Source organism: Marasmius oreades, chromosome 9 (genome assembly GCF_018924745.1).
Source record: "Marasmius oreades isolate 03SP1 chromosome 9, whole genome shotgun sequence".
Classification (NCBI taxonomy): Eukaryota; Fungi; Basidiomycota; class Agaricomycetes; order Agaricales; family Marasmiaceae; genus Marasmius; species Marasmius oreades.
In genome coordinates, this window is record NC_057331.1 from 1,906,204 (window position 1) to 1,934,130 (window position 27,927).

Here is a 27,927-nt window from a genome sequence, read left to right on the forward strand (position 1 = left end):
CCCGTGAAAAGTGGCTCTAGCTCATAGAAAGAGCGGCATTTCTCACTCAGGTCCGTGAATGAAACGTGACGGGAGAGTACGGACAGCTCAAGGCGTATGTCGATGTCCGATGGATAGTTCGAATATTAGTGACCAGGATTCGAACAGATGATAGTCAGACACTTGTACATAGTACGGTAGCATGGACCAGGGTCAGGGGATACCGATGGCGGGAGACTACTAGACGGTCCAGTGAGGTTTGCAAAAGGGGCGGAGGATTCATACAAGGACCGGATGAATAAGGACGACGAGGACTGCAGTTTTCAGCACAAAAAAGGTTCTTACAGTCAAGTACACAGGCGGAAAAAGAATGAATTTCTGTGGGCTGAGATAGAGAGAATTATAATACCCAGCCAGACAAAGTGCCTATAGCTATCCAAAGTCCCACGAAATGTCATGAGATACGCCTTGCGATAAATCTTGCCTTTCATCCTTACTCTGTTTCAGACCATCTAAAATAGGCGATGCGGGGAGTCGACAAACGTCTGTAGGCCTACACCCACCAACTAGAAAACGGTAATAGTCCCAAACTGATTTCCACGACCAAAAAATGAATAATTCGGACATCAACGACCCGCCAATTCGAATCAGATAACCACGACAAGGCTGCGCATAAGAATGGTTAGGCTGTTTCGGCTTCGGAATATCGACGGAGTTGTAAGTAGAAGGTTGACCTTCTCGTGGGAATATTAGTTACTTTACCATGTCTACCGACACCGAGCTCGCCGCAAAGGCCCTGTTCGCTGCGAACGCGAGGAACAAGTTCGACGGCTCGACCTCATTTCCGAAATTCGATCTTAGGTCTCTCGTGCAGATTGGCACCATTCTCGTGATGTTTCTGTTCGCAATCGGTACATGCGAGGGGCACAGAGAGGTAAAGAGGATGTCTTGACATTGCCAATAGATGGCCCAGAAGATCCATTTGAAGAAACTTTGCAGCCAAATGGATATGACGCGCGAGGATGGAGAAAAAGGCCGTTCAAGCTGTACGAGAGAGTGACGACGCGTATCGGATAGGAGATACTGTAACTGTGGGAAATAGTTTTCTTTTATAATTCCCTTCGATTCATGGTCAACGCGTTACGTTTACGCAGCTTGTTCATCCCTTCTATGGAATCGTTCAGAACATCGAAGCATGTAAACCCCAAGGTACAGGAATTTTGCGCACAGTAACAGGAGCATAAATCTGGAAAGATCAGTGTACGTTTTCCCCAAGTTCTTAACTAATGTTTAAGACCTGCCAATGGCCGGGGATTGTCGGTACGATGTTGAATGCTGTATTCACGCTTCAGGTTCGAGGATGACGAGGAGATCTAATGTGAGGTGCACGTAGTTTGCTATTGATGCTCGAATCGACCGATGTTCTTGATACTAGAGAGTCATGAAGAGATCGAATAAACTTTCATTGTCAAGCCCTCGTGTACACACCAGCAGTCCCCCGTTGGTCCACATACCACACACAGTAAATCCATCGCAACTCGCATCTGGCGGAGCGACATGGTTGGACTCGGGAATGTTGTCAACTTACTTTGCCGCAGCCGCATCTTGATTTCTGTCTTATGTAACATACCGGAGGTTTCCATCTGAGAAGTAACAGGCTGTCGTTGTGAAACATTATGTTAATTTTACTCACGTAAGTTGCGATTCTGTTGGAATCATTTTCCGATGCTTCCGTCCATTGTTACTGCTACAAACCCGTCTGAGAACCGGAGATTCTAAGGCGCTATGGCCGTATTATTCTCATACTGAATGCCGGTGTGCCCTGGCCTCGCTTGACTTTTGATTGACCATGCAAAACCCACACGCACTAATTTTCTTGCGACTGAATCTCTTCGCAGTAATCTCAACCACTCACTGGCTGACTATAACTGGCCGACGACGACACTTACAGGGATGGCTGGAAATGTTTCGCGTTGTCATTATGAAGTCGAATGTCGTGTTTTCAGTACGAATCGGGCTTCAATCATCCTGTCTCCGTGGTAACGGGTGTTTATCTCAACTACGTCCAAATCCATAGCGCATGATTATTCCAGCCTGTTTAGACACAGGAGTGAGTGCTTTGCATTCTCTGCCTGCTTGGTATTCCCTCACCCACTCTGGAAGTCAACTGGAAGTTAACGAAAAGTCCACGTCCCACCGGTTTGAGTGTGGTCCCATATGATCAGGCGATGAGGCGATGTGTTGGGAGCGCGATCGAGATCTCAGAGAAGGTGTTGATGGGTTATTCCATGCCGGGCTGCCATCATCAGGTTGATCTTCTCCACTTTCCATATCACTAACTTTTTCCCATCATCCGATGGGTGCAAATACATAAAAATTACGGGGTAGCCTCTGACTTCCCGCCCTCATTCTACCGTACCCCCCGCAAGTCTCAGGGGATATATCATGTCAGTGTCCATCCAGCCATTCATTCGTCAAGTCACCCGAGCTCAAGGTTCGAAGTGTTTTTCCTTCTACCGCTATTGCCGACTTTCATTTCGTAATAGATCCCGTAGATTTCAGCAAAGTCTGGACTTTCAACGCGCTTCAAATACTTGCTTTTGTTTTGAATATCTTGGTCGTCAGCACTGCTGTTCTTTCCGGTCGTGTCAGACGAGCTCCGATATGGTTCATATTTATGGGTAGCTGGATCTTATGGACCATTGCGTACGGCCTCCTTTTTCTATCAGGACGTCAATTCGACGACAAACCACCACCATACGCACTGTGCCTTCTTCAAGCAGGTTTAGTTTATGCATTTCCACCATAGTGCGTATACACGGTGCGGTTATAAACGCCTAATCTAAGGTCTTTCCAGTATGGAATTTTTGAACCTGGCCCTTCTTGTCCATGTAATTATTTCCTCTGGATGATCCAGCGATGAAACCCACTAATCTACGGCATCAAGGTCTATCTTGTCATTCGGGCCACCATCGAACACCGTCGGCCACAAACTCAAACCCCCCTGATTGTGAGGAAAACTTGCTCCAAATTTGCCATCGCGGGGTCCCATGTTAATTCGCAACCCTACAGTTCATTTTCTTGCCGCTTGGCATTTTCCTTACGATACTCATCGAAGTCCTAGTGGTATGCTTCTTTCTCTTGAAAGCATTGGCCTTGGAAACCGATTCCTCGTAGATCGGCATCAAAAACCCTGAACTGATCGCTAGAACGCCAGCGCCGATGTACTGCAATGTGACGGATCGTATATCGTGCGTCCCTGCGTGTTTCCTTTGAAAATTTCTTGGTCTTATCCATCTACAGCTTCAAAATCAGTGCCGTATTTTACGCATTAGGTGTAATCTCCTTGACGGGGTTGGAAGGTTCGATGCTCATACTTTTCACTCGTGGCGCACCGAACTCAAGGTGATTTTAGTTGCCTTAGGCATCATGTTGTACAGAAACTGGGAAAGTTTCCAAATAATCCGTCACAGTCCAGGCAACGGCACGATGGTATTCAGAATCTTTGTTTTCAGCGTCGGACCTACGCTTGCGCTGATGTACGTTTCTAAATTTGCGTCTAGGTGTGGTACTAATTGAACTACTCGTACTAATAGAATAGAGATCCTTTCTGAGATAAGCCCCAAGAACTTCGATTTTCTGGGCATGGTTGTGGTTCACTTCAGTAAGTGCATCGAAATTCTTTGCTTGTGGTCCGACAACCTGAGCGTGGCGTTTTCTAGTGCCGTCGATTGCAGCACTCATCTTCGGAACTCACAGGGTCGGTCGACGTTGCGTTCTCTCAGTAAGATTCACACTAACACCGCTATTCAGGACATAATTCGAGCTTGGTATTGCTTTGGGAATCGCCGGAAAGTAGATAGCGATCGACACCCATCGTACCCGATGCCACGCCCGGAAAATATCCCCCTCTCTAACCCATCAGTTCGAAAAGAAGCTCCGAGCAATAGTAAAAAGGTATCATCCTGTTCTTTCCTTGCGACCTGTGTTAAGTTGATCCATTATGACATTCAGACTCTTGCCGGGAATATGTGTCCCGAATATGCTTGATTTAGCCGCTCTCATTTTTGGCAGAACCAGAGCCCAACTTATACCGCCATTCCGACGATTGATGAATACGAGTGCGCAGGTCGCAAGGCAGTCATGTTCCCCAAATAATATCCTATGTCTAACTTATCTTCAATAATGGTGTCAAAACTTGCCTCGAGAAGTAAACCTTAATGAGGAAGGTGCTTGATATATCGGACGCAAGAGCAAAAATCAATCATCTCCAACATTCACATCCTCTATCCTTGTCCGAGTCCCCAACTACTTGTAAACGTCGCTCTCTCGTTGGGATCCCTGCGTCCCCTGCGTCTTTAAAGCCTCACCTGCCCTTAGGCCAAAACTATGGGAGGATTGGAGGGCGTATCTCGGTCGGGCTTGTAATGCTCACTACAAAATGTTATGTTTACATGCTCGGCAGGAGAGGTTAAACTACAAATCATGACGTCTTTGCCCTGAAGGACTGCATCTGTTCGCGGGATTTGGTAGTCCCTACGACAAGATCTGTTCTTGAAGTGGTGACTTCGGAGCAGCATAAATGGAAGGGGGAAAAGCTGCCGAGCTTGATTTCGACAGCGATTTCGACATGGTGCACGGTGATGGATAGATACACAGCATGGACCCTCAACGGGATCTAGCGGACTTGATCGATTGATCTACGACTCCGACACTGATAATTCCCGTGTGCAACTATTGATTGAAGATCGGGACCTCTCATGTTCTCAGTGTTATTATTATCAGATCGGTGCTTAGGACTCTTTCACTAAGTGTTTACTACCTCTACTGCGAGTTCCTCTCCATAGCGCTTGATTGTTCCTATACTGAGGCCAAATGTGCGGCTGGACATTCCACAATCGACTTGTGCATAAAATTATGGATCCGGGGCGGGGTGGCGCTTCAGTGTTCCTCCGCCACTTGCCTTTCAACTACACTAGAGATGCTCATGTCTGTCCAGTGAGATACATGCTTAGTTTATTCGATCTACATGTCAAATTCACCTTGCTTTCGAGCCTGAGTTTGCAGTAGTGCTCGGGTAGTCGTCTGGTTGGGGCGCAAGAAGCTTCATTCAGGGTCTCAGCTTGTCAAACCCATTGAGACTGACACGGCCGGTTAAACACCATGTGTGTTTCCACCTGCGGGTGGCTAGTGGTAGAACTCCATGAGCCCATATAGATCCCGATATCCATGACTTCGTGGAGATTTAACATCAAACGAGATATAAGCGTTATCGAGAGGCTAAGGGTATTCTCAATAATCGGATGAGGACGATAGGAACGAGGATACTACCTGCTTGCAACTGGGGCCAGTCCACCTCTCATACAACCCTACAAACCGATCGTTAACACCATTGTTAACGGGAACTCTGATCAACCACGAACCTCTGCAAACTACAAAAATCGTCAGATCATTTAACGCATGTTATAGCACGGACGGCGTACATAGAAGGTCAAGATATTGACAAGATTAGCGATGGACATGAAGCTGCCACAGGTCTGTCCTTGAGCTCCAAAGAGAACATCAGTGAATGGGAACTGCGCACCCGAAATATACAGCGCCTGAAACTAATGTCAGACCTGACATACATCGAGGCATGAAGAGACCCACCATCTCGTAGGAGGATAACGTGGAGGGAGACTCTCATGTGGCGGATAATCTTGAGTTCCCTCCAAGTCCTGATGGCATTAAACGTGGCCAACAAGAAAACGAGTGTATCGAAAATGAGAAGCATCATCCAAGCGCGAGCTTGTCCTATGAATATTTTGAGCGGTGAGCCAAAGATGCAGATATATAGAGGTTGCAGCATACGGGTAGCACTAGGAGCCCAATTAAAAACTGAGATAGTGCATCCTGTCGATATCACTCACGTTTCTTGATCCAATACAGTATTACAAGACCCCTTCGTCTGAGGTTGATCATTATGGCCGATAAAGGTAGAAATCTGTTTAGATTGAACACGGTTGGAGTATCCGACGTCATGAAAGGGACGTACGCAAACGATCACGATCAGTGCGAGCTGCACAACAATCATAAACCAAAGTAGGCGTTTATTGCAGCCGTATAAGGCGTAAATTCGAAGTGTAAGGATGACTGCGGCATATTCATGCATGAGTACAGTTGTGTGCGTGGATTTCAGATATCAAGAGCAGCCGTTACTCACCGACAACCATAACCTGAGCGAATATCAACAAAGCTTCTCGAGAGAATACCAACGCATAACAACTTGAGAGATGATTTTAGCGTTCAACCATCGATATTTTGGTGAGTCAGGATTATTACTTCACAGGAAGGCTCGGGATGAATACCGAAAGGACGGAAAAGGTGGCTGCGAGTGGGTTGAAGTAGCGATGGACGAAGAATAAATAAGCACTGATTTTGGCCCTTCGCTTCCATAGATGCTTGATCTCAACGTCTGGAGGGCAGGTCACTGAGTGATAGTGGAAAGATGAATCCTGGTGTAACACGAACCTAGCGTATAGATATGATCCAGGAGCATCAGTGCTGGGTGAGCAAGTATCAGTATTATCGAAGGGCACGGTGATGGAGATGGAACCGATACGAACTTAGTGCAGCTAAGTGCCAGTAACGGCACAAGTGACTGACAACAACCCAAGTAATAAGACCATGAACTGTGACGTTGAATCACAACACTCACCCATTACCGTCCGTTTCACCTGGGAAATAACCTTTCGACTCCATTGGCTTCCGAGAAGGTCGAGGCTTGTGCCAATGGATGTATAAAGGGTGGATAATGAAAGGTGGTAGGAGGGAAAGAACTGTTCGATTAGAAGTAAGTGACCTTGAAACAAATGACTGATTTACCTCGTGAATTCTGCTGATGATTTTCAAATTCTCAAGATGCATTTACGATGGTGGTAGTACTGCTGCACCAACTCGGTGAGCTTCAAATCTGATATTGATTCTTGATATCTTTGAGATGGGAGATGACAGATGCCATCGTGATTCAAGTTTTTCGCGTAATATGACCGAGAACGCCAAAGCCAAAGCTGTTCAAGGCCGCAGCATCAAGATGTACATACTATTTTGCAACTTACACTAGCTGTTTCAATTTTGAACGCGACTACTGATGATGGGAAAAACTCAACTTGGACGTCCCACATGTCGTTTAAAGCGGTCGGCACAAGCTTTGAGTCCATTATTAAAGATAAATTAGACATATGTAGAGTATCATTTGGGGAACATGACTGCCTTGCGAACCCGCGCACTCGTATTCATGATGTATCGTGGACTTCAGAGTCAACAGAGTCAATCGTCAGAATGACCGTATAGTTTGGGCTTGGTTACTGCCAACAACAAGAGCGGCTAAATCAAGCATATTCGGGACACATAGTCCCGGCAAGAGTCTGAATGTCATACTGGATCAACTTGACACAGGTCGCAAGGAAAGAACAGGATGGTACCTTTTTACCATTACTCGGAGCTTCTTTTCGAACTGATGGGTTAGAGAGGGGGATGTTTTCCGTGCGCTGTATAGGGTACGATGGATGTCGATCGCTATCTACTTTCCGGCGATTCCCAAAGCAATACCAAGCTCGAATTATGTCCTGAATAGCGGTGTTAGTGTGAATCTTACTGAGAGAACGCAACGTCGACCGACCCTGTGAGTTCCGAAGATGATCGCTGCCATCGACGGCACTAGGAAACGGCACGCTCAGTTGTCGGACCGCAAGTAAAGAATTTCGGTGCACTTACTGAAGTGGACCACGACCTTGGCCACAAAACTAAAGTTCTTGGGGCTTATCTCGGAAAGGATCTCTATTCTATTAGTATGAGTAGTTCAATTAGTACGGCACCTAGACGCAAGTTCAGAGACATACATAAGTGCAAGCGTAGGACCGACGCTGAAAACAAAGATTCTGAATACCATCGTGCCGTTGCCTGGACTGTGACGGATTACTTGAAAACCTTCCCAGTTTCTGTACAACATGATGCCTAAGGCAACTGGAAATCACTTTTGAGTTCGGTGCGCCACGAGTGAAAAAATATGAGTATCGAACCCTCCAACCCAATCAAGGAGAGTACACCTAATGCGAAAGATATGGCACTAATTTTGAAGCTGAAGACGGATAAGGCTAAGAAAGTTTCAAAGGAAACACGCAGGGACGCACGATATACGATCCGTCACGTTGCAGTACACCGGGGTCGGCGCTGGCATTCTAGCGATCAATTCAGGGTTTTTGACGCCGATCTATAAGGAATTAGTAACAAAGGTCGGTATTTCTGAGACGAGGAAGCATACCACTAGGACTTCGATGAGTATCACCAGGAAAATGCCAAGTGGCAAAAAAATGAACTGTAGGGGTGCGAATTAACGTGGGACCCCGCAATGGCAAATTTGGAGCGGATCTTCCTCACAATCAGGGGGGTTTGAGTTCGTGGCCGACGGTGTTCGATGGTAGCACGAATGACAAGATAGACCTTGATGCCATAGATTAGAAGGTTTCATTGCTGGATCATCCAGAGGAAATAATTACATGGACAAGAAGGGCCAGGTTCAAAAATTCCATACTAGGAAAACATTAGGTTACTAGGTGTTTTATAACCACACCATATGTACGCACTATGGTGGAATTGCATAAACTAAACCTGCTTGAAGAAGGCACAGCGCGTGTGGTGGTGGTTTGTCGTCGAATTGACGTCCTGATAGAAAAAGGAGGCTGTGCGCAATACTCCATAAGATCCAGCCACCCATGAATATGAACCATATCGGAGCTCGTCTGACACGACCGGAAAGAACAGCAGTGCCGACGACCAAGATATTCAAAACAAAAGCAAGTATTTGAAGCGCGTTGAAAGTCCAGACTTTGTTGAAATCTACGGGATCTATTACGAAAATGAAAGTCGGAATAACGGTAGAGGGATAAACGCTTCGAACCGTGGGCCTGGGTGACTTGACGAATGAATGGCTGGATGGATGCTGGCATGATATCCCCTGAGACTTGCTGGGGGTAGGGTAGAATGAGAGCAGGAAGTCAGAGGCTACCCCGTAACTCTTTATGGATTTGCACCCATCGGATGACAGGAAGAAGTTAGTGATATGGAGATGTGAGATGATCAGCCTGATGATGGTCCGGGATCGCGCCCACAGCATTCCATCGCCTGATGGCCTCGTACGAGACAAAACCCTCGTTCAAAGTACTAACACTTCGCCCAAATTGGTGGTACGTGGACTTCTTGATAGAGTGGGCAGGAGAATGGCCAGCAGAGACAACGCAAAGCCTCATTCCTTTGTTAATGACGAAATGTTAAGGGCCAGTGAAGATGTTTAGTCAAGCGGGGTATGCAGTTGAGGTAAGCACCCGTTACTACGCAGGCCCTAGAGAGAAATCAAGATGCGGATGCGGCAAAGTAATTGACAACACTGCATCTGGCACCCATGCATGTAAAGTGCTTGGAACTTGGCCAACGATAAGGTGAGCTTGTACACCAATACCGTCGATGGGAATTCCACGAGCTTTAAGACCTTTGACAAGGTTGAACATAGCTGTGGATTTGGCACCGGTTCCTTCGATATTGAAGTCGTTAATCTGCCAAACGACGGGTGAGAACCTTCGATTGAAAAATGACGGTGAGCCGGTTTAGTGGTAAACGCACGTAGAGTTTGGCCTGAGGATCGGCTGCTCGGGCTGCCTTGAGGGCTGTGTCAATGTAAGCGGTACGGTCGTTGTAAAGAAAACGTCGGTTCGGAACGTTCCGTCATCGTTGAACGGCTCTAAGATTTTCAACGTCTCGAGTGTGCGCGATATATGCAACGAAGAGGAACCACCATTAACAACGTCCCACGAGTCTAACATCAGGGGGTTTCAGTCTCAAAAAGATATAGATGGAAGCAACGAACACACATCTGTAGCGATAGTTCTAAGAACGAGTCGGGGTAAATTGACATAGTTACGACTCACATCTGTCCCTTGTATCTGCCTACAACTGTGCTGCAATGGTTTTGTACGATACTCAGTAGAGTCGAGTTGTTGAAGTTTCCAGACGTAACCCAGCCGGGAAGTTGGTTATGCAAACGCAATTGTGACCTATCTTCCAATAAATCAAAGGTAGGAGAAAATCGAGCTAAGTCGTCACCTCGGAGGAGCTGACTGTTCGCCTTGGCAAGATTGGCGATCCGGTCAGCATTAGTGAATGTGAAAGTTCCACGTGAAGGTCCGTTGCATCCTAGTGAATTGATGTTCAATGAATAGATCACACATTCGGGACTGAGAAGGGTCGGCTTACCCATTTCATGGAGTTTCCTGGTGTGATCTGCCCAAAGAGCTTATTGTTGCGTCAGGGTTTGCACATAAGCAGAATCCGACAGCTGGGGAATGTCGGTGGCTCTAAAATCCAAAATAGAGATTCCCTGCGAGCCTTCAGCTGCTGTATTTGTGTCGACCGTAGACTGGGTGGTTACGAAGGCCTTCCAACTCCGCTAAAGCGGACCAGACGGAGAATCATCGGTGCTTGGAGGTCTATTCGGGTTTTGCGTCGAATCCAGTGTTTCGGCGACCCCCGGTTGTCGTGCCATCATTTCAGTTTCATGAAGAGTAAGGCAAAGGGAGGCAGTAGGTAAATTCGAAGACGCGCATAGCGGGTGGTGCTGGGGTCCATGTAAACACGACTGCGCTTCTCCAGGAACTGAATGGACCTCGCTATCAACTGGAACAATGTCGTCTTTGATTGAGTGCGCAAAGCAGGGTGCCTGCGTTTTATCTCGAAAAAAAAACTAAAACAAGGCATACTTCGCACCTGGTGTCTTCGCTACGTCGCGATAGAACCGTGGATCCTTCATCTGGATATCATCAATCTTTGCCTGCTCTGTGTCGATTGGGGAATTTTGAAACTCGTGGCCTGGCAGTGGGTGAACAAGTCAATGTCTCGCGGTCGACTATTGGGGCATGTGAAGATGGCGGCACTGCCAAAGAGAAAGCAACCTGCTTTCTCTGCCGCGCGTGCAAGACTCGGAAAATGAGTGGAGGGCATATCTGAGCGGGGATGTCCATTGAATATTGAATATTTGAATGGGGGCGCTGGACCAGCAGCTAAGATGGGAAATTAGGGCCGTTCACCGCCATGTCGTGTCTCGACTTGGACAATCCCGAACTCTATGTTGAACTTCTTCATCACTCTTCTCGCGATCCTGTCGCGAAGACCAAAAGTTGTCCTGAACCAGCGCTGGAGATGGACGATCTACGGAAGAGAGTCAGAACCTTCGTCGACGTCCTGGCGAACGGGATAACGAAATACCCCTGGAATCCTGTGGCAGCTCGCACCCAAATTGAAAAAGAGGAACTCCATGTTCACATCTACTACACATTCAACGATACAACTTCGGACGAATACATCCTTTCGAATACCAGCGCACATCTCTCCTATCTTCTCGATGAACTACGTTCTGCGGCGCTGCCCGTAATCCAAGAGTCCCCACCTCCTTATAAAATAGACTATCGCCTCCTACAAACCCTTTCCTGGCGCGTTCACCGATTCTGCTTGGACACGTTCATTCATCGCGTTCAGAAAAGCCAGAAGAAATTTTACCTGCCGGCAACTGTGGATCGCCTCTATGAAATGAGGGGTGATCTCGACATCGCGATGGGAGGGAAATGCGTTAAAAGATTATCTGCTCATGTGCTCAGTGCTCGGGGAAGTGGAAAAACTCGTGCTGCTAGGGTCCCGCACCCTACATCAGTCAGAAAAGGGGATCTGTCGAGGAGGGATGCACCACTCCCTAGAGACTCCCGACTCGTGCCTACATCGCTCACCGGATATTGGAAAGGAGACGTGAACCGTACGTCTCCAATACCGACGTCCTCGAACTAACACCTCATTACCTGGAGGGTAGAAAGATTGCCCCAGCCATATCCGTCAGCCATACATCAGCTGGAGTTACATAGACACGAATTTGAGGAGCAGCTTCATTGCCAATCTAGATAGTAGACTTTCGGCATGTAGAAAAGGGGGTCTGGCGTTGAGGCTCGTCGAATGCGCGTTGAGAATGCAGCGTCGACACGAATTCTCAACGCGCAAAAAAGTCGTTGATGCTGCCCCACGCTGCCGGGGCAGCCGGTCCCAGAACCAGAGCGTGATGCTCCTCAACGCTCTCCCGACGCTCTCAAACGCGACTGGGGACTGGGGTCGTCATCGCAAGACACAAGTCAGCTCAACGCCTCGAGGGATTTAGGTTCTCACTCACCAGCGTTGGGAGGAACTCAGTTGCCTTGCGAGTCGTAGTGAAGGATAGCGTAAACCATAGCAGACTATATAGTATTGAATACAATGTATTTGATATACAAAACAAGGCAAAAAGCAAGCACCAAGAAAGTGTATGTAGCGATAGCCGACTTGAATACAGCGATTATTTTGATACCAACAAGAACCCAAGAACCCGATGTGCTCAACAATGGGCCTCGATTGCTGCGCGAGCGATCGAGACGCCGCAATCGGGGCCAGGATAAACGAATCGTTCGTTGTGCAAGGTCCTGCCTAGTAAGAAGTTGGATCAGTACAAAGTCCCTTGCCAATGCTGATCCAACGTTAGACGTACAGTCACAACGTTGACCATCCCGCCGGAAGCCGTTGAGTAGAAGCCACAGATGGATCAACCTTTCTGTGAGTGGAATCAACAGGGCGTCATAGCAGAGTGATCAAAAAAATCACTTACCGGATTTATGGGCGTTGCTCGCCCACCAAACGTCTAGAAACCTCCACCTCTTGATTCTACACATCCTTCTATGTTGCCAATAGCGCTTTGCAGGCTTCACAGACCTCCCTACTTTGATAAACACCTCTCCATCTCTCATCCAGCCTTTCAAGGCATATATATATCCCCCTCTCTGTATTTTGTCCCTTTTCTTCAACCTCCTGTGATATTTCTCTTGGAGAACACAGTGGAATGACTTGTAGACCGCCATAAGGAGAATGGCAGCAGAGTGCACCTATAGAGCAGGAGGCAGAAGGCAGTTGGCTAATGTGCGGCATCGTTTGTACGCGTTTGCGTGTATATAGCGCGTCGTTGACGCTTTTCCAAATTCCTCACCCACAAAACGGTCCCGGATACTTTGACGTCCCAACATATGCCATGCGGTTACAGCGTTTTGTAACGCTGTACCGACTGGAAGCCATTGAGGAAGAAATGCTCAGCTTTGTCGAGCACGTTTTCGGAACTCCAGTCGGGCTGTAACGGGTTTTTCTGAAAGTTTGGGACCAGCATACAGCTCTGGCGAATATTGCATAGCGGTATGAACGACCACTCAGCCGTAATGTTATCGGGCCCATACGACTTGGATACACCATGCAATCCGTGTGTACCATTCGCGGCTGTTGGTTTGGTGTACCATTCCACGTACGCTACGGGGTATGTCGGCCACGACTGTGGTGTTGATTGTTCACCGAATCCCCCCATCTTAAACGTTTCCGCAATCCGGAACATAACCTTCACTCTGCCAATTCTTGTACCTGTACACGTTCGAAAAGTAAGCCAAGGTTCGCGGATGATCAAAAACGAAAACTCACCAGTAAGTCCTGTCAGCTTTGCGTTGGGAGTCGTTACCACTATCACACAATCTCTCCGCTGCGGACTCGCGTGTACAGTCTCCTCAATTTCGTTGTTGTCGCTGTTCGTTGACACAAATTTGAGGGTGTGATAGAGGTCAACGGTTTTGAACGGGATGTCGCGGAGTTCTCTACCCGAGTGAAGCATGAGGAAAGCACATAAACGGTCGCGGAAACTGACCACGCCGTGCATCTTCTCGATGGCTTCTGGACTCTTAACGGCTGAGGGGTGCTTGGTGATGTACATGCGTCTACTCATTTGCAGGTCGAACGCAAGGGATGGCCTACCACTTTGAGCTGGTCCTTGCTTTTCCTTGCCTGCATCTACGGTTTGTAGCATCCCCTCCTTCTCACGTTCGATATAGCGACAAAACGCGCTTATCTTCTCTTGTCGTGATAGCCAGTTCACCATTTGCGGAAACTCGTCGCGATGGTTTGACGCTCTCCACCCTTTTTTTGCAAAGTCTATATGCAGCCTTTCAAACAATTCCGTATTGTAGTTGTCCGTGGCGCCAAAGAGCCGTATCATCTCAGTATAGTGGACGAGTGAATGGAACTTTGGGATGTTGAAGTCACCTCGCACACCAAGGGTTATGAACTGCTGGCTATGGCGCTTCCAGTGTTCCAAGGCGTCCTCCATCTCTTTCAAGGTGGAAGTGGTCTGAGTGGTGTACTGCGCCAGATAAATGAAATCCAGGATCGCCCTACACGCCTTGATCGCCCCGGGTGGCATGTTGGAACCCACCAGGCATGCTAGTAGAATGCGAGCCATATGTTTTCGCTCGCTTCCGCTTATCTGTGATAGAACCGACCATCCTTTGCGGAAATGTCTTACTCCCATCGCTGGAGGGAGACAGCGAACGCGACGATCGAGTTCATCCTCAGTCATCAGATCTTGACACCAACCTACTAGGTGTTTGAACACCCCTTGGTATAGTTGATGTAATACGTCAGGGGTGAGCGCCGTATGGATTTCTGTGCCATAGAAATCGTACCAGAACGGCTGGTAAGTGTAACCCGAGACTTCATGCTTCATGCAAGCCTCGAAGTACTCATGTCTGCTGTTAGAAGATACTCTAGCGTGGTCCATAATATCTATTGTCCAGGTGCGAGTACGGTTCGGTTTCTTCTCCATGTCTCCAAGATGCTCTGCACTACATCGACATTTAGGACAAGTGCCGTATTTCGAGCAGGAAACTAAACATTGCTCTGGGTAGTCTGCCACATAGCAGGATATCAGAGGGTGGACTTGATACACTGCTCCATCCCCTCCCACCATTTCGACGCCGCATTTCGAAACCTCAGCAACCGGTCTGAAAAGGAATCGCATCGACTCGTGAAAAAGTCGAGTGTACCGAGCACTGGCTTCTTTCTTGCTCAGCCCTTCTTTAGAGAGCTTCTCGACTGAGAGATATGCGACTAGGATGCAGGCATGTTGGGAAGGACTTCTGTGAAGTTTGCGGGGTATGTTTCCTAGTGTCAGGTACACTGGATAGGCAGAACGGCTTCCACTAAACTGCGTTAGCTGTGTCTTGTCCGTGGCTAGAATCACCGGTGCAATCGTGGCCGACTCTTTGAGTAGATCCTGCATCGCCCACCACCATTTTCCCGTCCACATCTCCGTGAATTTTCTCTCCTTCTTCTGTTCGTCAGTGAACAGCTTGGAGGGCTTGTACACTAAATGGTCGGCTAGCTCTGGATCCCCCCACAACGCCTTTATCGCATCTAGCGGGTTACGATATCGCAGCGTCAAGAGTTCGTCCGGCTTGTCGTTAAAGCAGAAGTTCTTGGTTTTCCATAGGCTCCCTGTGTGGGGGATTTGTTCTAGACTCTTGTTGAGCTCTCTTGAATTCGAGAATGAGAGTCCCAGCCTCTCAACAACCTGGCGTTTATGATTAGCATCACTATGTTTATGAAAGAATTCGTGTAGCGCTTACTTCAGGGATCTCCAGCAATCTATCAAATGCACCTTGTCCAACGGTTTCCTTGATCGCCCATTGTGCAACCTTCCACTCCAGTTCGGAGGCAAAAGGCTTATACATTTCGTTCGTATCATCACCGCCAATGTTAGACGCTTCATGCCCAAAATGAGCTCGCCACTTTTCGTGCAACGACTTGCTCATTCGAATTACTTTGCCCCCCTTGCTATGCTGCTCTTCGTACTCTTGTGACGGTGGGACCTCGACGGAAAACGGGATTGCACCTAGCATCCGTTTCAATGCCCAAGTCTGTCCAGTGGATGGTCCTGGTCCCGCTTGCCCTATCTCCTGGTCTGGATGTGTTTCATGCCAATGAAACACATCATTTTCCTCCTCGAATTGCAGCGCAATCTGATCCTCGTCCTCTCTAATGACCACCTCTTCACCCGAGTCAACCTCCTCTTCCAATCCAGATAGGTCCGGCTGCTTGGAAAGTTTGTTCCAGTCTTTGCACGATCTTGCTGTTTTCAGATGAGAATCACGCCCTCCCTGAGTTTTGAACCACGTTCCGCATGAAGGACAGGATTTCTGTTCACGCTGAAGCTCTAGTTTTTGAGCAAGTCGATGAGCGGTAGTGGCCATTAATCAACTGTATTATTGTCTAGTTTAAATGAGTGCGTAGTTAATCCTCTGTGTCCACAGCTGGCAACAGACAAATCACGATTTCGATGTAGCCAAACGCCTGCAGCTGGCAGAATGGCAGTGGAGGTGGTGGTGATAAGCAAGGTAAACGTAATCACATGATCTCGTGTAAAAGGCACGTTCGCACCCACGAGATAGCCAATAGTATTCGTTTTTTCATTTCACATACTAGTTCACGTTCAACATCAAAAAAACATATATTACTAGCTATACAATAAACAGTTTTCAATTATATGCAACATCAAGTGACATACTGATTCAATAGTACGTGTGTGATACCAAAAAAAAAAAACAAGCGTCCAACTTGAATGGAAGTGTACAAGATACTACTGTGGGGGATTCTGCGTCAAAAACTGCTTGAAAAACGATCCTGCCAGCTGTCGGTGTTTCTCCATCGTCCTGGGGATGCTGTATGTCATGGAAACGGCTTTTCTCCATCGTGCCGCAGACATCAGATGAGCTGAGCCCGATTGACATTCACGGACGCGATTCAAGAACCACTTCTCGCAATCCTTGCTCCAGAAGCCGATATTCAGGCCACCTGCAGAGAAATGGGTTTGACGAGGCCACCAAGACATGTGAGACGCTTCGTCGATGCTGTTGTTGACCTGGTCTGAAGGAAAATAGAGTCAGTAAGCTGTCAATACTAAAAGGTGTTGTATTCTAATCATACCTTTCTCCACCATATACATCCCAGAAATTAGGTCTGATTCGTCCGACGTCAGGAAGTCGTCCCAGTATCCGACTTGTTTGTGTTCCCAAAAACATCGCCCTTGTCGGTAGACTAGATCAGGATCAGGTCCAAAGACAACATCGTCGAGCTGAACTTGATCTCGAGCCAGCCGAGCAAGCAGTCCACCCGCCAATAAGGACGCCCGGCCACGACTTGAACGCAGGAACCTATCTCGCTCGTCTCGATACACTGCGTAATCGTAGACATCGGGTTCGTAACCCTTTTTCCGGAAGCCCAAGTACGGCTTAGGAGCGGCCTTTCGCGCTGTCTGCTTAGATCGGGGGGGTAGTGGACCTGGAATCAGTGTTTGAAATGACATGCCATGATGGATCAATTGCGTGACAATGTCTTGTAAGGTGGGACCCCACTGGCAGCGAACTATCTGCAGCACCGACACGGGGTCATACAGAAGTAGAGCCATCTTCGCCTCTACCGATTCTTTCATCCAGACCACATATGCAGGCGCGTTGTCGACTGTTATTGCAGTTACTCGTATCTCCCAATTCGCGTAATCAGCCATAAATGAACCTTCCTCGCTGAGATCGCAGCCTTCAAGCTGGGCAACAATGGGCAACGAAGTGATGGCAAGCCTGGACAGTCGGAAGAAAAAAAGTCGAAGTTTCGCCATCTCCTCCCTCGTAAGCTCGGGCTCGGAGAAAGCGGCATTATTAGGGTTGCTTGCCCATCGACCATTCCCAAGTAAACATAGAGTTGTTTCAGGCTTCTCTGCTCCATCACCTTCCGTCGCCGAGTTGCCTGTGAACCCGTACCGCTCATACGCCACCTCGTCCATCCTCATACCATGTACAGTACTTGCGGTCGGTATTATGGTCCTGTCCTGCAACGTCGTCTTCATCGTAGGAAGTCACCGTTTTCAGAGCCTCAGTAGAAGTCATAACGGGTGCCTCGGTGTCCGACAATTCTCCTTCCTCAAAGTCGCCTTCCTCTATTCCCTCAACCTCTTTTTCCGGCTCGTCAGGCTCCAACCCATCCTTACTCTTTCCAGGCACGTCTGCAGTCAGGGGTTGTTCAGGACCAGCAAAACCATCGTCATCGTCATTGCCGTCAAAATCATCGCCGTAATCGCTGTCTGGATTGGGCTCGCCAAACTCGGAGCACAGGTCCCATTCGTGCCAGATGGGGTCATATTTCTTCTGTGTATGGGAGAGCCGTTGCCAGTCTCCCTCGATATCACCCCGTATGCAGAGGGTACGAACGCGAAACCCACTACGGCTTTCCCACAACCACACTCTGGCTCCTTTGCGACCAGGCAATCGGAAATTCGACGCTTCTTTCTCGTGGTTGCTCCAACGCTGTAGATCCTTAGCTGATGCCTGGGCCCTTGTTTTTTCAGTACGCTGCTCTCGACGTTTGAAAAAGTCTGTCCAGCACTCCCCTTGCAGTTGTCCGGAGCCAGTTTCTACCCACGGGGCATCGTTGTCTGGGTCGTTATAGGAGCTTTGATATACCGCTTTTGGTGGGGGCGAATGGATGACATTCTCAGAAACAGTTAACCCGGCTTCGTCTGCCGGTTTGGAAGGGAGATAACCCAAACACACACCGTTGGAGGTAAGTAGGAGTTTTTGCGCATGTTCTTCCATCTCGTAGAAGCCAGGAGGGAGTTTACCGACTGCCAATTGATATATCTCCCAGTATTGTTCATTACTGGGGAAGAGGTGATCTAAGTTGAGGCTCCGATGGTGACCCCAAACCTGGTCGTCCTGGTTCCCTTCCCTCCGCACCCTGAACTGCTCCCAGTTCTTTGAAGCTTCCCTCTCAATGTCCCCCCAGTACAAACATACAGATACATTGAGTCGGCTGTACAGCGCAACAAGGATCGGTGCGCTCGCGTTTTTGGCGTCTATTATGCCGCCAGCACGAAGAACATGGTGGTCGTTGGCGTAGGATCTCTCGAACGCGGAGAACCATTCAGGGTGTATATTCCACCGGTCCTGTATTTTCTCACGCCAACCATAGGCTTTCTCCTTCTCTTCAAGGTGTTTGCACCACAGGAATGCCAAGGTCCCAGCTGCTATCAGAGGTAAAAAAGCATCTCTGGATGACGCTGCTGCTTTCTGGAGACTGTCGAGAGAGGAATGATGCTTTTTGAAGCCATACGATGCGGGGAAGGGCCATAAAGAGAATCTCGAGGACTTCACTGCCTCGCCCACGTTACCAACCTCCAACATCGCGCTGACAAGCCTCTTCAGGGAGTGTTCGAGGCTATCCCACTCCTTGACAATGACCTCCGTCAATTGGAAGCCCTTCGCATCTCGATGGTAAGGGAAATGGTTATCTCTGTAATCAAGACAACGGAAGATTGTGCCCTTGTACACATTCCACTGAGGCACGAGGGGCAGGAACGGGTGAGTGGAGAGATCGATCCAGTTGAATTGTCGAAGGTAAGGAGTCGGGTTTTCATGAGAGCTGGAGTAAAGGAGTTCGTTTCGATCGGGGATGACTGTTGGAATATCTCTTTCACGAGAGCAGAGGGTAAAGAGATCTCTGTCAACGGCGAAGTAGATGCTGTCTTTCGATATGGAAATTGTCGGTCGCAGTTGAATGCCAGATTGCGTTGTATTCTGTGAAGTTGGAAAGTCATATTCAATTTCGCTCGAGAACACGGTGATCCAACGACGAACATACCTTAAACTCGAATCGCATTTTGTACGGTGTTTGAGAGGGAAAAAACGCGTGTCCAATCGTCAAAGGTAACGAAAAAGCCCTTCAACGTTCTACACGAGATCACAACCTTGGAGTTCGACGTGTCGAGACCAATATCGAAGCTTTGGACCACAACTGAGCCAAAGGTATAGTAAATTCTTCAACCCACAGCTGGGTTTCAAGTAGATGGTTGTTAAGTTCAGGAAACGTTGTGGTGGTTGAGGAGAGGGAGAGAAATGATCACGTGGTTGCGCCAAAACCAATATAAGGTATTATCAGCCATACGGTGATAGACCCTGAGGTGCGTTACAGATGGATCCCTCCACTGACCTACGGGTCAAAGCCAGACATGGACCTCACATTGACATTGAGGTCCATCCATGTAACACTTCAAGAGCCATATTAACCCGTCCAACGATCACAGTGGGAGTCAATGCAGAGCTGCTTTCGCAGCCTTTTGTGAGTAGCTGATACAACAATTTCTATTATCCTATTGACACAGAAAAAATTCTACTTAGCTTATACGAATTACCCCGATTAAAGCAGCTCCCCCTTCTGAATACAGCGAAACAGAACCCGATAGCCCTCTGCCACAAAAACGCCTCTCATCACTCCCGCCCTCAGAAAACAGCACGACCAAACCCAATAGCCCTCTGCGACAAAAACACCTCTCATCACTCCCACCCTCAGAAAATAGCACGACCAAACCCGATAATGAGCCGCCGGTAAACATTGGTAGAAGTCCCAGCGACAGTACAATGGAGCCTGACAGCGACATGGAAGAACCCGCTGGCATAATGGACTTGGAAACGCATTTCCGAGAGACTTCGGTGGACCATAACCCAATAGGGTGTCCGACCTGTGAGGCAGTGATGCAGGAGACCCATCTCTCACAAGTGACCGAAAGTCAATGGAAGGCTTTTTCCTACAACGAACCTCCCAGCGCACCCAGCCCATATCGATTTCCTTCTCCCTTCAAACATTTCGCCTCGGGAGACAGTGTTGAATGTCTCGGTAAGTAAGCGGTTGGTCTGCGAGCGCTCATAATACCCTAACACTGCTTGAAGATCCTTCGATTCCACTCCAAAATGTACTGAAGCAAAGTCGATACAGAGAAAGCGCGCTGTTGACGCCCAAGAGGAGCAGAACTTCAACTCCGAAAGCTCCAACAACCCCGACCAAACCCACGTCTCCAGGTTTAGTCAGAAGACACTCCACCATTACCCCTTTCAAGTTGGAAGGGATGTAGCGTAGGGAGTCACGAATCTTGAGATTTCAATACAGTAGGCACACGTTCAGCGCGTCAAAAATAGGATCTTGCATTTGGCCGTCGTCCTCCAGAGTAATATCCCTGAATCTCTCCTACAGCTAGGCAGAGAATCGTACCATAATTTGCCTTGCATTTGGCCGTCGTCCTCCAAAGTGATGTCCCTGAATCTCTCCTACTGCTAGGCAGAGAATCGTACCATAATTTGCCTTGCTTTTCATTGCCGCCTTGGAGAGTGATGACATACTACCGCCACTGGCAGGCAGAAAACCACTCCTGAATTTGCGTTTGGCTGTCGCCTTGGAGAGTGACCCCGATTCTCTCCTACAGCTAGGCAGAGAATTGGAGCAGGATAAGCGAAGATAACATGTGCAGGTGGAGGTGAGTAGGAAAGGGAGGTATGAGTCACATATGTCACACTAACGTGTCCCAAGTTTGACGCTTGGTCACCATCGCTCCTTCCTCTTCACCGCTACGCCTCGTTACAGCTGTTGTAAGAGGCTGCGCTTTCCTGGTCTACTGTAACCCTTCTCTGTCTGTAGAGCTAGGGTTACATATCTGACCCACACGTTTGTCTTTACGGCAAGACCTCGGTCCGTTCAGTTTTCCATTCCAGCAAAAAAAAAAACTACGCTTAGAGGATCCTGCCTTTTGGCCAGGGCACCAAAAATTACGTCTCTACCACCATGGAGAATAGGTATGTAAATTATGAAACATCTCCGAGAGATAGGCATTGACTTTTCAATGCAGGAACATTCATCGTATGTATCGCTCTTCGTCACACTCCAGCTCCACCGCTATACCTCCCTACAGCTGTAGTTGGGCGGCAGCGGACAGGTTCGCCGGTACGGCAAAAACACAAAACGTTCAGTTCCGCATTCCAGCCAAAAAAAAAGAAGAAAAACGACCCTGCTGTTGGGTACCTTTGGTAGCAGGATGCGCGTCGTTATGCAAAGGTTTGGGTTCTATAAAGGTGGTATGACTGGACTCTTCATCTTCACTGTCTCGATTTTCCACTTTTCCACTTCTCTAGGTATTTTCAATCACAATGTTCCTAGCTCAGACCACATCCTCTGGCCATACCCTCAAAAAGTCTGCCAAGGTCACGGACCCGATGAATGCTGCGGTTCGAAAGCCAAAAACGATCATCTCTCAGAAGAAAACAAACCCTTTGATTCAGAGGAAGGCTTCTAACAAACCGCTCAAAGGAAAAGCTAAAACCGTCGCAGGCAAACAGGTAAACAGTGCCCCCATCCCCTTCGACGGGAACATCCTCTCGAAAGAGGCCTTTCTGGAGATTCGCCAGGCCGGTAAGCAATTGTACATGGAAATCAAATTTGTTCCATTCATTGACTTACGCAGCACAAGATGGGGACGAGGATGCACTATTTGCCCTCCGCCAAATGCGCTTAAAAAGAAACCGTATGTTTTGCTTTCATTTTTCCTCGTTTTATTCACAGACTTACCTCCGTTTTCGGGGCTGCATCTCTGTTTGCAGAGTTAGACGAGCCAACTCCTGGCCCCCAGTCTAAAAAGGGTAGAATCACGAAAGCCACAGCCTCTCAGAGGGATGACTTTGAGGATGAGGATGAGGACGAGGGCATACTACCGACCACCAAGGTCTTCAAGGGCATTGCAGGTGTCGACCATTTTGACCAAATCAGTGTGGATGTGGATGTGGATGTGGACGAGGACGAGGACGAGGCACAGGAGCAGGATGAAATCGAAGAAATCGAAGATGGTGATGAAGCGGATTTTCGCGTTGACGACGACCCGATCCTTGAATTCCCAGAATTCAGTGCTGGCTCGTTGAATCACCCGTCTCGCCAGTGGCGAGAAGCAACGGTGAACAACGGCGTATGAACTCTCATCTCCTACGAGCTCAGGTCTGTACTGACTGGCCTTAATCTAGGTTATTGTCTTAGACTCCGACAACGACTCCGACGACGACGAAACGGACTCTCCTCGTGCCACCCCAAGGACAGCTGCTGTTGTGCCTGCTCCTTCTGGCTGCACTTCAAAGGTTACGTTTCCACACTTTTGGTAGTGCTTCTTGTCTGATGTTCAGCTTCATGTAGCCTCCGAAGGTGACATCGGCAATGCTTACTACCCCCGCCAAAGACTTGGCGATGATTGTGCGTAGCCATGTACGTGCACACATTGGACTGAGAGATGCGTTTCCCGATGTCACCGTGGTCACGAAGCCGGATTTTATTCGTGAATGCGCCCTCGAGGCTATTAAAAATGCTTCACCTTCCCAAAGGGGAACCCTCACCACCACTTTGGCGCTTTTACAGGCGCAACCAGAGGCTTGGGAGACCTTCATCACTTTTGTAAGCACCCCCTTGTCTCTCAAGGCGTCACTGATGGTCCATATGTAGGTGTTCTACTCAAAGGGTGCCTTCACTACAGCCATTGGTATAAGGATCAAAGGCTGCATAGCAGGATTCTTCGGCATCCCAGTTGACTACAACAGCAGCAAAGATGTCAAGAGTGCAACTGAGTGGGTGCTGGAAGACGGGCGGTTCAAGTTCGGCAAGTTAGATATCAAAGCGAGTGCTTTGTGGTGCTTCGCCGTTGTGTCATCTGACTTTTCATATACAGAAACGCTCTTTTGACCCACAAGACCCCTACGGAAATCCTATATTTGTGCACATTATTCGTGTCACGTTCTTCAATAGGAACAAGGCCGATCGGGTCTCCTTCAAGATGCTCATGGAGCTTAAGTACATCCCTGGAGCTCTTATTGCTCTCATCTCCACGGCGGTATCCTGCTTGTCTATTTCGTTCGTTTGCTTTGTCTACTGACGGTCTCTTGCAGATTGAACATTATATCAAGGCCTGGGCTGGTGGGGTGGAGAGAAAAGCTGACTTCGGCGAAGGAGCCAGGGAACGGTAAGGTCTTACCTGTGTATCAGTGAACGTTATTGACATACATATATAGCTATCTTACCCATCTCAGTGCGTGGCAGCACCTTGAAGGCCAAGCCCCCAAATACGCGGCACAGCTATCACGCCGTATGTTCAAGCAGGCAGCGTACAAATTATTTTGTTTGCTGTGCACGACAGCGACTAACTATTACCATTACAGGGAGCATAGCAACAGTGACTGCCTCTTGGAGGAGGCTCATTCCGCCTTCAATGGCGTCGACTTTGCTGGGCTGGAGGCTATGGCCGGGGCCGCGGAGCTTGCAGAGAACGGGGAACAAGACGGGGAAGAAGCAGGTGCCTTTTAAGGTATCTCCCATTCTCTACGTCTAAGTTCGTCTCAATCATTCTGTTCTCACAGGTTACATGCAGGCAATACTCTTTCTAAGCTTTACTATGGACTCAACTTATACACGGCGTTTACCATTGAAAAAAAAAAAAAAAACATGTTGGATAGACATTAATAATAATGAATGATCAGTCACCCATATCTGCAATATTGTCCAAGAGTGTATGCCCCGCAGGGTTCATCTGAGGTAGTTTTGAGGTGAGTTGAGGGTACGGTAAGGAACATCAGGGACGAGTTGAGGTAGTTTTGAGGTGAGTTGAGGGTACGGTAAGGAACATTAGGGACGAGTTGAGGAAATGGATGTAACCTGATGCATCTGAAGCCAACCCGAATCTACGTTGAGTCATCTCGTCACTATATGTCTATCTCAACGCTACTAAACGTAACTCACAGGTAACTCGTAAGGATTCTCTACGCTCGGTAACGCTGACCCGACGCAACCCCAACGCACGTGGCAACGTTGGCGGAAGGCCTACCTTTCATTTACGCACCTCAGCAGCGTCGAAGCGTTGACAGCGTGTGGGCGCCTTGACGCGCGCAACGCGCCTTCATGCGCCTGGACGCCATACCCCCTTTTCCTGATGTAGCTTCCAGCCCAGCAAAGTCGACACCATTGAAGGTGGAATGAACCTCCACCGAGAGGCATTCACTGTTGCTATGCTCCCTGTAGTGGCAATAGTAAGTAGCTGTTGTGCACAGCAGGCAAAATAATTAGTACACTGCTTACTTGAACATACGGCACAATACGCTTCATCACCATCTTTGTTTCCTTCATTTTCATCCCACTCCTGTTCCACATCCTCATGGTGTTGCTGAATGTAATATGTGGTTCCGTGGCCAAAAGGCAGGATCCTCTAAGTGCTTTTTTTTGCTGGAATGGAGAACTGAGCAGATTGTGGTCTTGCCATAAAGACAAACATGTGGGTCAGAGGAGTAGCCCTAGCTCTACAGACAGAGAAAGGGCTACAGGAAACCAGGAAACCACTGCCTCTTACAACAGCTGTAAGGAGGCATAGCGGTGATGGTGATGAGGAAGGAGTGTCTGTTCTGCGTTCAGTTCTAAAATTTTGCGACTGGCGGAGTTTGGCGGAGTTTTAATTACATAGCAACGTGACCACGTGTCAAACTGGGCACACATTTGTGACTCATGCCTCCCTGCCCACCGCTTCACTTAATCCTGTTCTTATTCTCTACCTAGCTGTAGGAGAGAATCAGGGTTTATCCTGGCCCCGATTGCTTGGTATCAAAACAATCACCATATTCAAGTGGTCTCTCGCTACATATGGTGTCTTTCTTTTTGCCTTGTTTTATATATGAAACCTATTGTATTGCAATAGTATTATATATTTTTCACTACAAGTCAACTGAATTCCTCCCAACGCTGGTGAGTGAGAACCAAAAATCTCTTGAGGCGTTGGTGCTAACTTGCGTCTTGCGATGACAAACCCAGTCCCCAGTTGTGTGTAAGAGCATTGGGAGAGTGTTGAGGAGCATCACGTTCCAGTTCTGGGACTGGCTGCCCCGGCTGCATGGGGCAGCGTCAACGACTTTTTTGCGCGTTGAGAATCTGGTGTCAACGCTGCATTCTCAACGTGCATTTGACGAGCCTCAATGCCAGACCCCCTTTTCCTGATGGGCTGAGCCGCATCCTGTCTGGCACCAGGTCCCCAACTCCCCTCCCACGCGCTCACCCACCATCTTCACCAGAACAGACCTAGTGAAGATCATGGATCACGTTGTTTCCAACCACTCGCCACTTCCTGACGACCTACTTGATGACCCAGCAGATTTCATCGATCTTGTATTGCTCCCCAGGCTCACTGACCTCAACAACAAACGCAGACGTCACTTCACAATCCACACGGAGATTGCGCTTGTACTACATCTCCAGCAATGTGGATTGGCGTTATCCACTTACCCATTTTTGGGGCTGTCCAAACTACCTTGTATGGTGTGCACTGAGTTGATGACACTCATCAATGGCAACTCTCAGTCTCCCATCTGGCTAACACCTGACACTCACTGCAAGATGTACCAGTCATGGGTCTACTCTGATTCCATTTCCAACCCTGAGATCAACACCTTAGGCAGGAGTTTGACAGGTGCCGTAACCCCCTCTTAGGCCCGGTTTTAGTCATGTGGGAAATGGACCTAAGAGGCCCAGCTCCCGGGAGTAACGCGCGGCCTTTTTCGCCTCCTCCCTTCACGTTCCTTGCTCCCTCCCTGCTCCCTCCCTGCTCCCCTGGTACCTGCTCTCCCATATCCTCCTGTCTGAGCCCTAGTACACCCATTTAATGACCTACATCATCTGTGGTCATACTTTGTAACTTACAGTATTTTGATCTATGCCTGGAGCGGAACAGCTGGCTGTGCAACAACGCAATATCCATGGTGCGTAGCCTTTTTTGCATTGCCTACTATCGCTAATACTCCTCGTAATATCCGTAGGCTGCTCCAGTATTTATTCAGAAGTTTCTGAGATACACAGCTCAGCGAGCGCACGTACTGCACCTGCCGAATGTGGATTAGTATATGGCATTATAGGTATGCACCAATATCCTATCTTGGCGGCTCGTAGCTCACCGCTCTCACCATAATCTGAGGCTACTGATGCTCTGAGCTTTCTTGCAGGCAGTAAGCTGTTCCCAAGCCCAATTCTGCCTGTGGATTGCTTCATGCACCGCCTCGGTCAATACCTTGCACTACTACGCCGACGTACCCCATCGTTGTTCGGCCTCCTTCTCTCCAAAAAGGCGGAATTCTCCCATTTACCGTATTTGGCCAGAGCTTCACAATAGCTCATTCGACGCCATCGGCTCCATATGACACAGGTGCATCCGGCTCTGCGCTGTAATACCAATGTAAGCATTCTGATAGCTGGCACCTCAAGCCTCCTATTGCCATCGATTCTTTTGACTATTGCTGATACTCACACACGAATTGGATGCGATGTATAGCTCCGTCGTCAGCAGGTAAGTAACAAATTTTATTGTCACGGCTTCATGTACTCACAACCTATCAGCAAAGCAACGATCACTGGTGGTCAGGTGCAGGTATTGGCATGCAAGTTACTTGATTCAATTGGTAAGTCGTGCTTATTGGGACTTATTGGGATTCAGTGTTGTATGTTTCTCCCATTATAGTAGATTTTTGTATTATTGGATCCAATAGACTGTGTTCATGGAGAGGATTTCAAAAAGGCGAATGGATTGGAAGCTAGCATGCATAAACCTGTGTAGTATTAGATGCCAGATCCAGCTCCGTATTCAATTCTTCGAAGTCCATAGTATGTTCGGAACACCGGTTACTCAATAGCCGGCAGTTTAGGAGAATTCCGCAACATAAGATCGTGTATTGTGGGTGTTCTGTGCGGTCTCCACCTTAGATATTCCAGCTCTAGCATTTTAAAAGGCTGTAAATGAGTCCATCAGAATCTGGTACTCACCAGATGAAATTTGAAAAGGTGTGAAAACTGACGTTCTATCCAGTTGAAGACACACGTTAGAACGTATATGATATATCTCACCTATATTTAAGTGACCAATGCAAACTTGACAGCTTCCATATGTTTCCTGTCTAAACTGAATCAAATAAGAATTTTACAATAAATATCATCACCCAAACAATGTGAGTTCTACTTTTAACCCAATTGCAGCCTGGACGTTATGGTACATGTGTTATGGTTATGAACATTTCCAGGGTCTATTTATCGCAGAAAGACACTATATCTAGATCTTAATAATTCTTTATATTTATCTTTTCTTAGATGATTCCGAGGAACCCACAA

At 48.1% G+C, this 27,927-nt stretch overlaps 8 protein-coding genes across 9 annotated transcripts; 3 read left to right on the forward strand and 5 right to left on the reverse strand.

Annotated features, from left to right (window-relative positions):
- Nucleotides 1-894: 894 nt before the first annotated feature.
- E1B28_013496 (uncharacterized protein) lies at nt 895-1,056 on the forward strand (the record flags this gene model as incomplete). Its single annotated transcript, XM_043158657.1, has 1 exon — nt 895-1,056. The coding sequence occupies one exon, from the start codon at nt 895-897 to the stop codon at nt 1,054-1,056; it is 162 nt and encodes a 53-aa protein (XP_043004010.1).
- An 808-nt stretch (nt 1,057-1,864) lies between these two features.
- On the forward strand, nt 1,865-4,029 carry E1B28_013497 (uncharacterized protein; the record flags this gene model as incomplete). The annotated part of the gene is made up of 13 exons (XM_043158658.1): nt 1,865-2,089; nt 2,143-2,473; nt 2,526-2,787; nt 2,837-2,870; nt 2,927-2,989; nt 3,052-3,105; nt 3,157-3,230; nt 3,283-3,341; nt 3,395-3,518; nt 3,576-3,643; nt 3,702-3,739; nt 3,793-3,936; nt 3,994-4,029. The coding sequence occupies exons 2-13, from the start codon at nt 2,425-2,427 to the stop codon at nt 4,027-4,029; spliced, it is 1,005 nt and encodes a 334-aa protein (XP_043004011.1). The 5' UTR covers nt 1,865-2,089; nt 2,143-2,424.
- Nucleotides 4,030-5,390: 1,361 nt separating this feature from the next.
- On the reverse strand, nt 5,391-5,827 carry E1B28_013498 (uncharacterized protein; the record flags this gene model as incomplete). The annotated part of the gene is made up of 4 exons (XM_043158659.1): nt 5,391-5,411; nt 5,463-5,505; nt 5,564-5,579; nt 5,629-5,827. The coding sequence occupies 4 exons, from the start codon at nt 5,825-5,827 to the stop codon at nt 5,391-5,393; spliced, it is 279 nt and encodes a 92-aa protein (XP_043004012.1).
- A 57-nt stretch (nt 5,828-5,884) lies between these two features.
- E1B28_013499 (uncharacterized protein) lies at nt 5,885-6,720 on the reverse strand (the record flags this gene model as incomplete). The annotated part of the gene is made up of 7 exons (XM_043158660.1): nt 5,885-5,962; nt 6,014-6,111; nt 6,182-6,243; nt 6,301-6,433; nt 6,490-6,522; nt 6,585-6,619; nt 6,677-6,720. 7 exons carry the CDS (start codon nt 6,718-6,720, stop codon nt 5,885-5,887), a joined length of 483 nt encoding a protein of 160 aa, XP_043004013.1.
- Nucleotides 6,721-7,152: 432 nt separating this feature from the next.
- E1B28_013500 (uncharacterized protein) lies at nt 7,153-9,424 on the reverse strand. Of its 2 annotated transcripts, XM_043158661.1 has the most exons (12): nt 8,918-9,424; nt 8,604-8,865; nt 8,517-8,550; nt 8,398-8,460; nt 8,282-8,335; nt 8,151-8,230; nt 8,040-8,098; nt 7,860-7,983; nt 7,735-7,802; nt 7,640-7,677; nt 7,443-7,586; nt 7,311-7,385 (listed from the first exon to the last, which is right to left on the reverse strand). In XM_043158661.1, exons 1-12 carry the CDS (start codon nt 8,964-8,966, stop codon nt 7,350-7,352), a joined length of 1,011 nt encoding a protein of 336 aa, XP_043004014.1. In that variant the 5' UTR covers nt 8,967-9,424; the 3' UTR covers nt 7,311-7,349. The 2 variants fall into 2 exon arrangements, with proteins under 2 accessions (XP_043004015.1, XP_043004014.1); XM_043158662.1 differs by having other exon boundaries at nt 7,153-7,385; nt 8,604-9,424.
- On the reverse strand, nt 9,348-9,836 carry E1B28_013501 (uncharacterized protein; the record flags this gene model as incomplete). The annotated part of the gene is made up of 2 exons (XM_043158663.1): nt 9,348-9,591; nt 9,637-9,836. The coding sequence occupies 2 exons, from the start codon at nt 9,834-9,836 to the stop codon at nt 9,348-9,350; spliced, it is 444 nt and encodes a 147-aa protein (XP_043004016.1).
- Nucleotides 9,837-9,937: 101 nt separating this feature from the next.
- On the reverse strand, nt 9,938-10,270 carry E1B28_013502 (uncharacterized protein; the record flags this gene model as incomplete). Its single annotated transcript, XM_043158664.1, has 2 exons — nt 9,938-10,206; nt 10,267-10,270. The coding sequence occupies 2 exons, from the start codon at nt 10,268-10,270 to the stop codon at nt 9,938-9,940; spliced, it is 273 nt and encodes a 90-aa protein (XP_043004017.1).
- A 194-nt stretch (nt 10,271-10,464) lies between these two features.
- On the forward strand, nt 10,465-11,847 carry E1B28_013503 (uncharacterized protein; the record flags this gene model as incomplete). The annotated part of the gene is made up of 1 exon (XM_043158665.1): nt 10,465-11,847. Exon 1 carries the CDS (start codon nt 11,101-11,103, stop codon nt 11,845-11,847), a length of 747 nt encoding a protein of 248 aa, XP_043004018.1. The 5' UTR covers nt 10,465-11,100.
- Between the last annotated feature and the right edge of the window lie 16,080 nt (nt 11,848-27,927).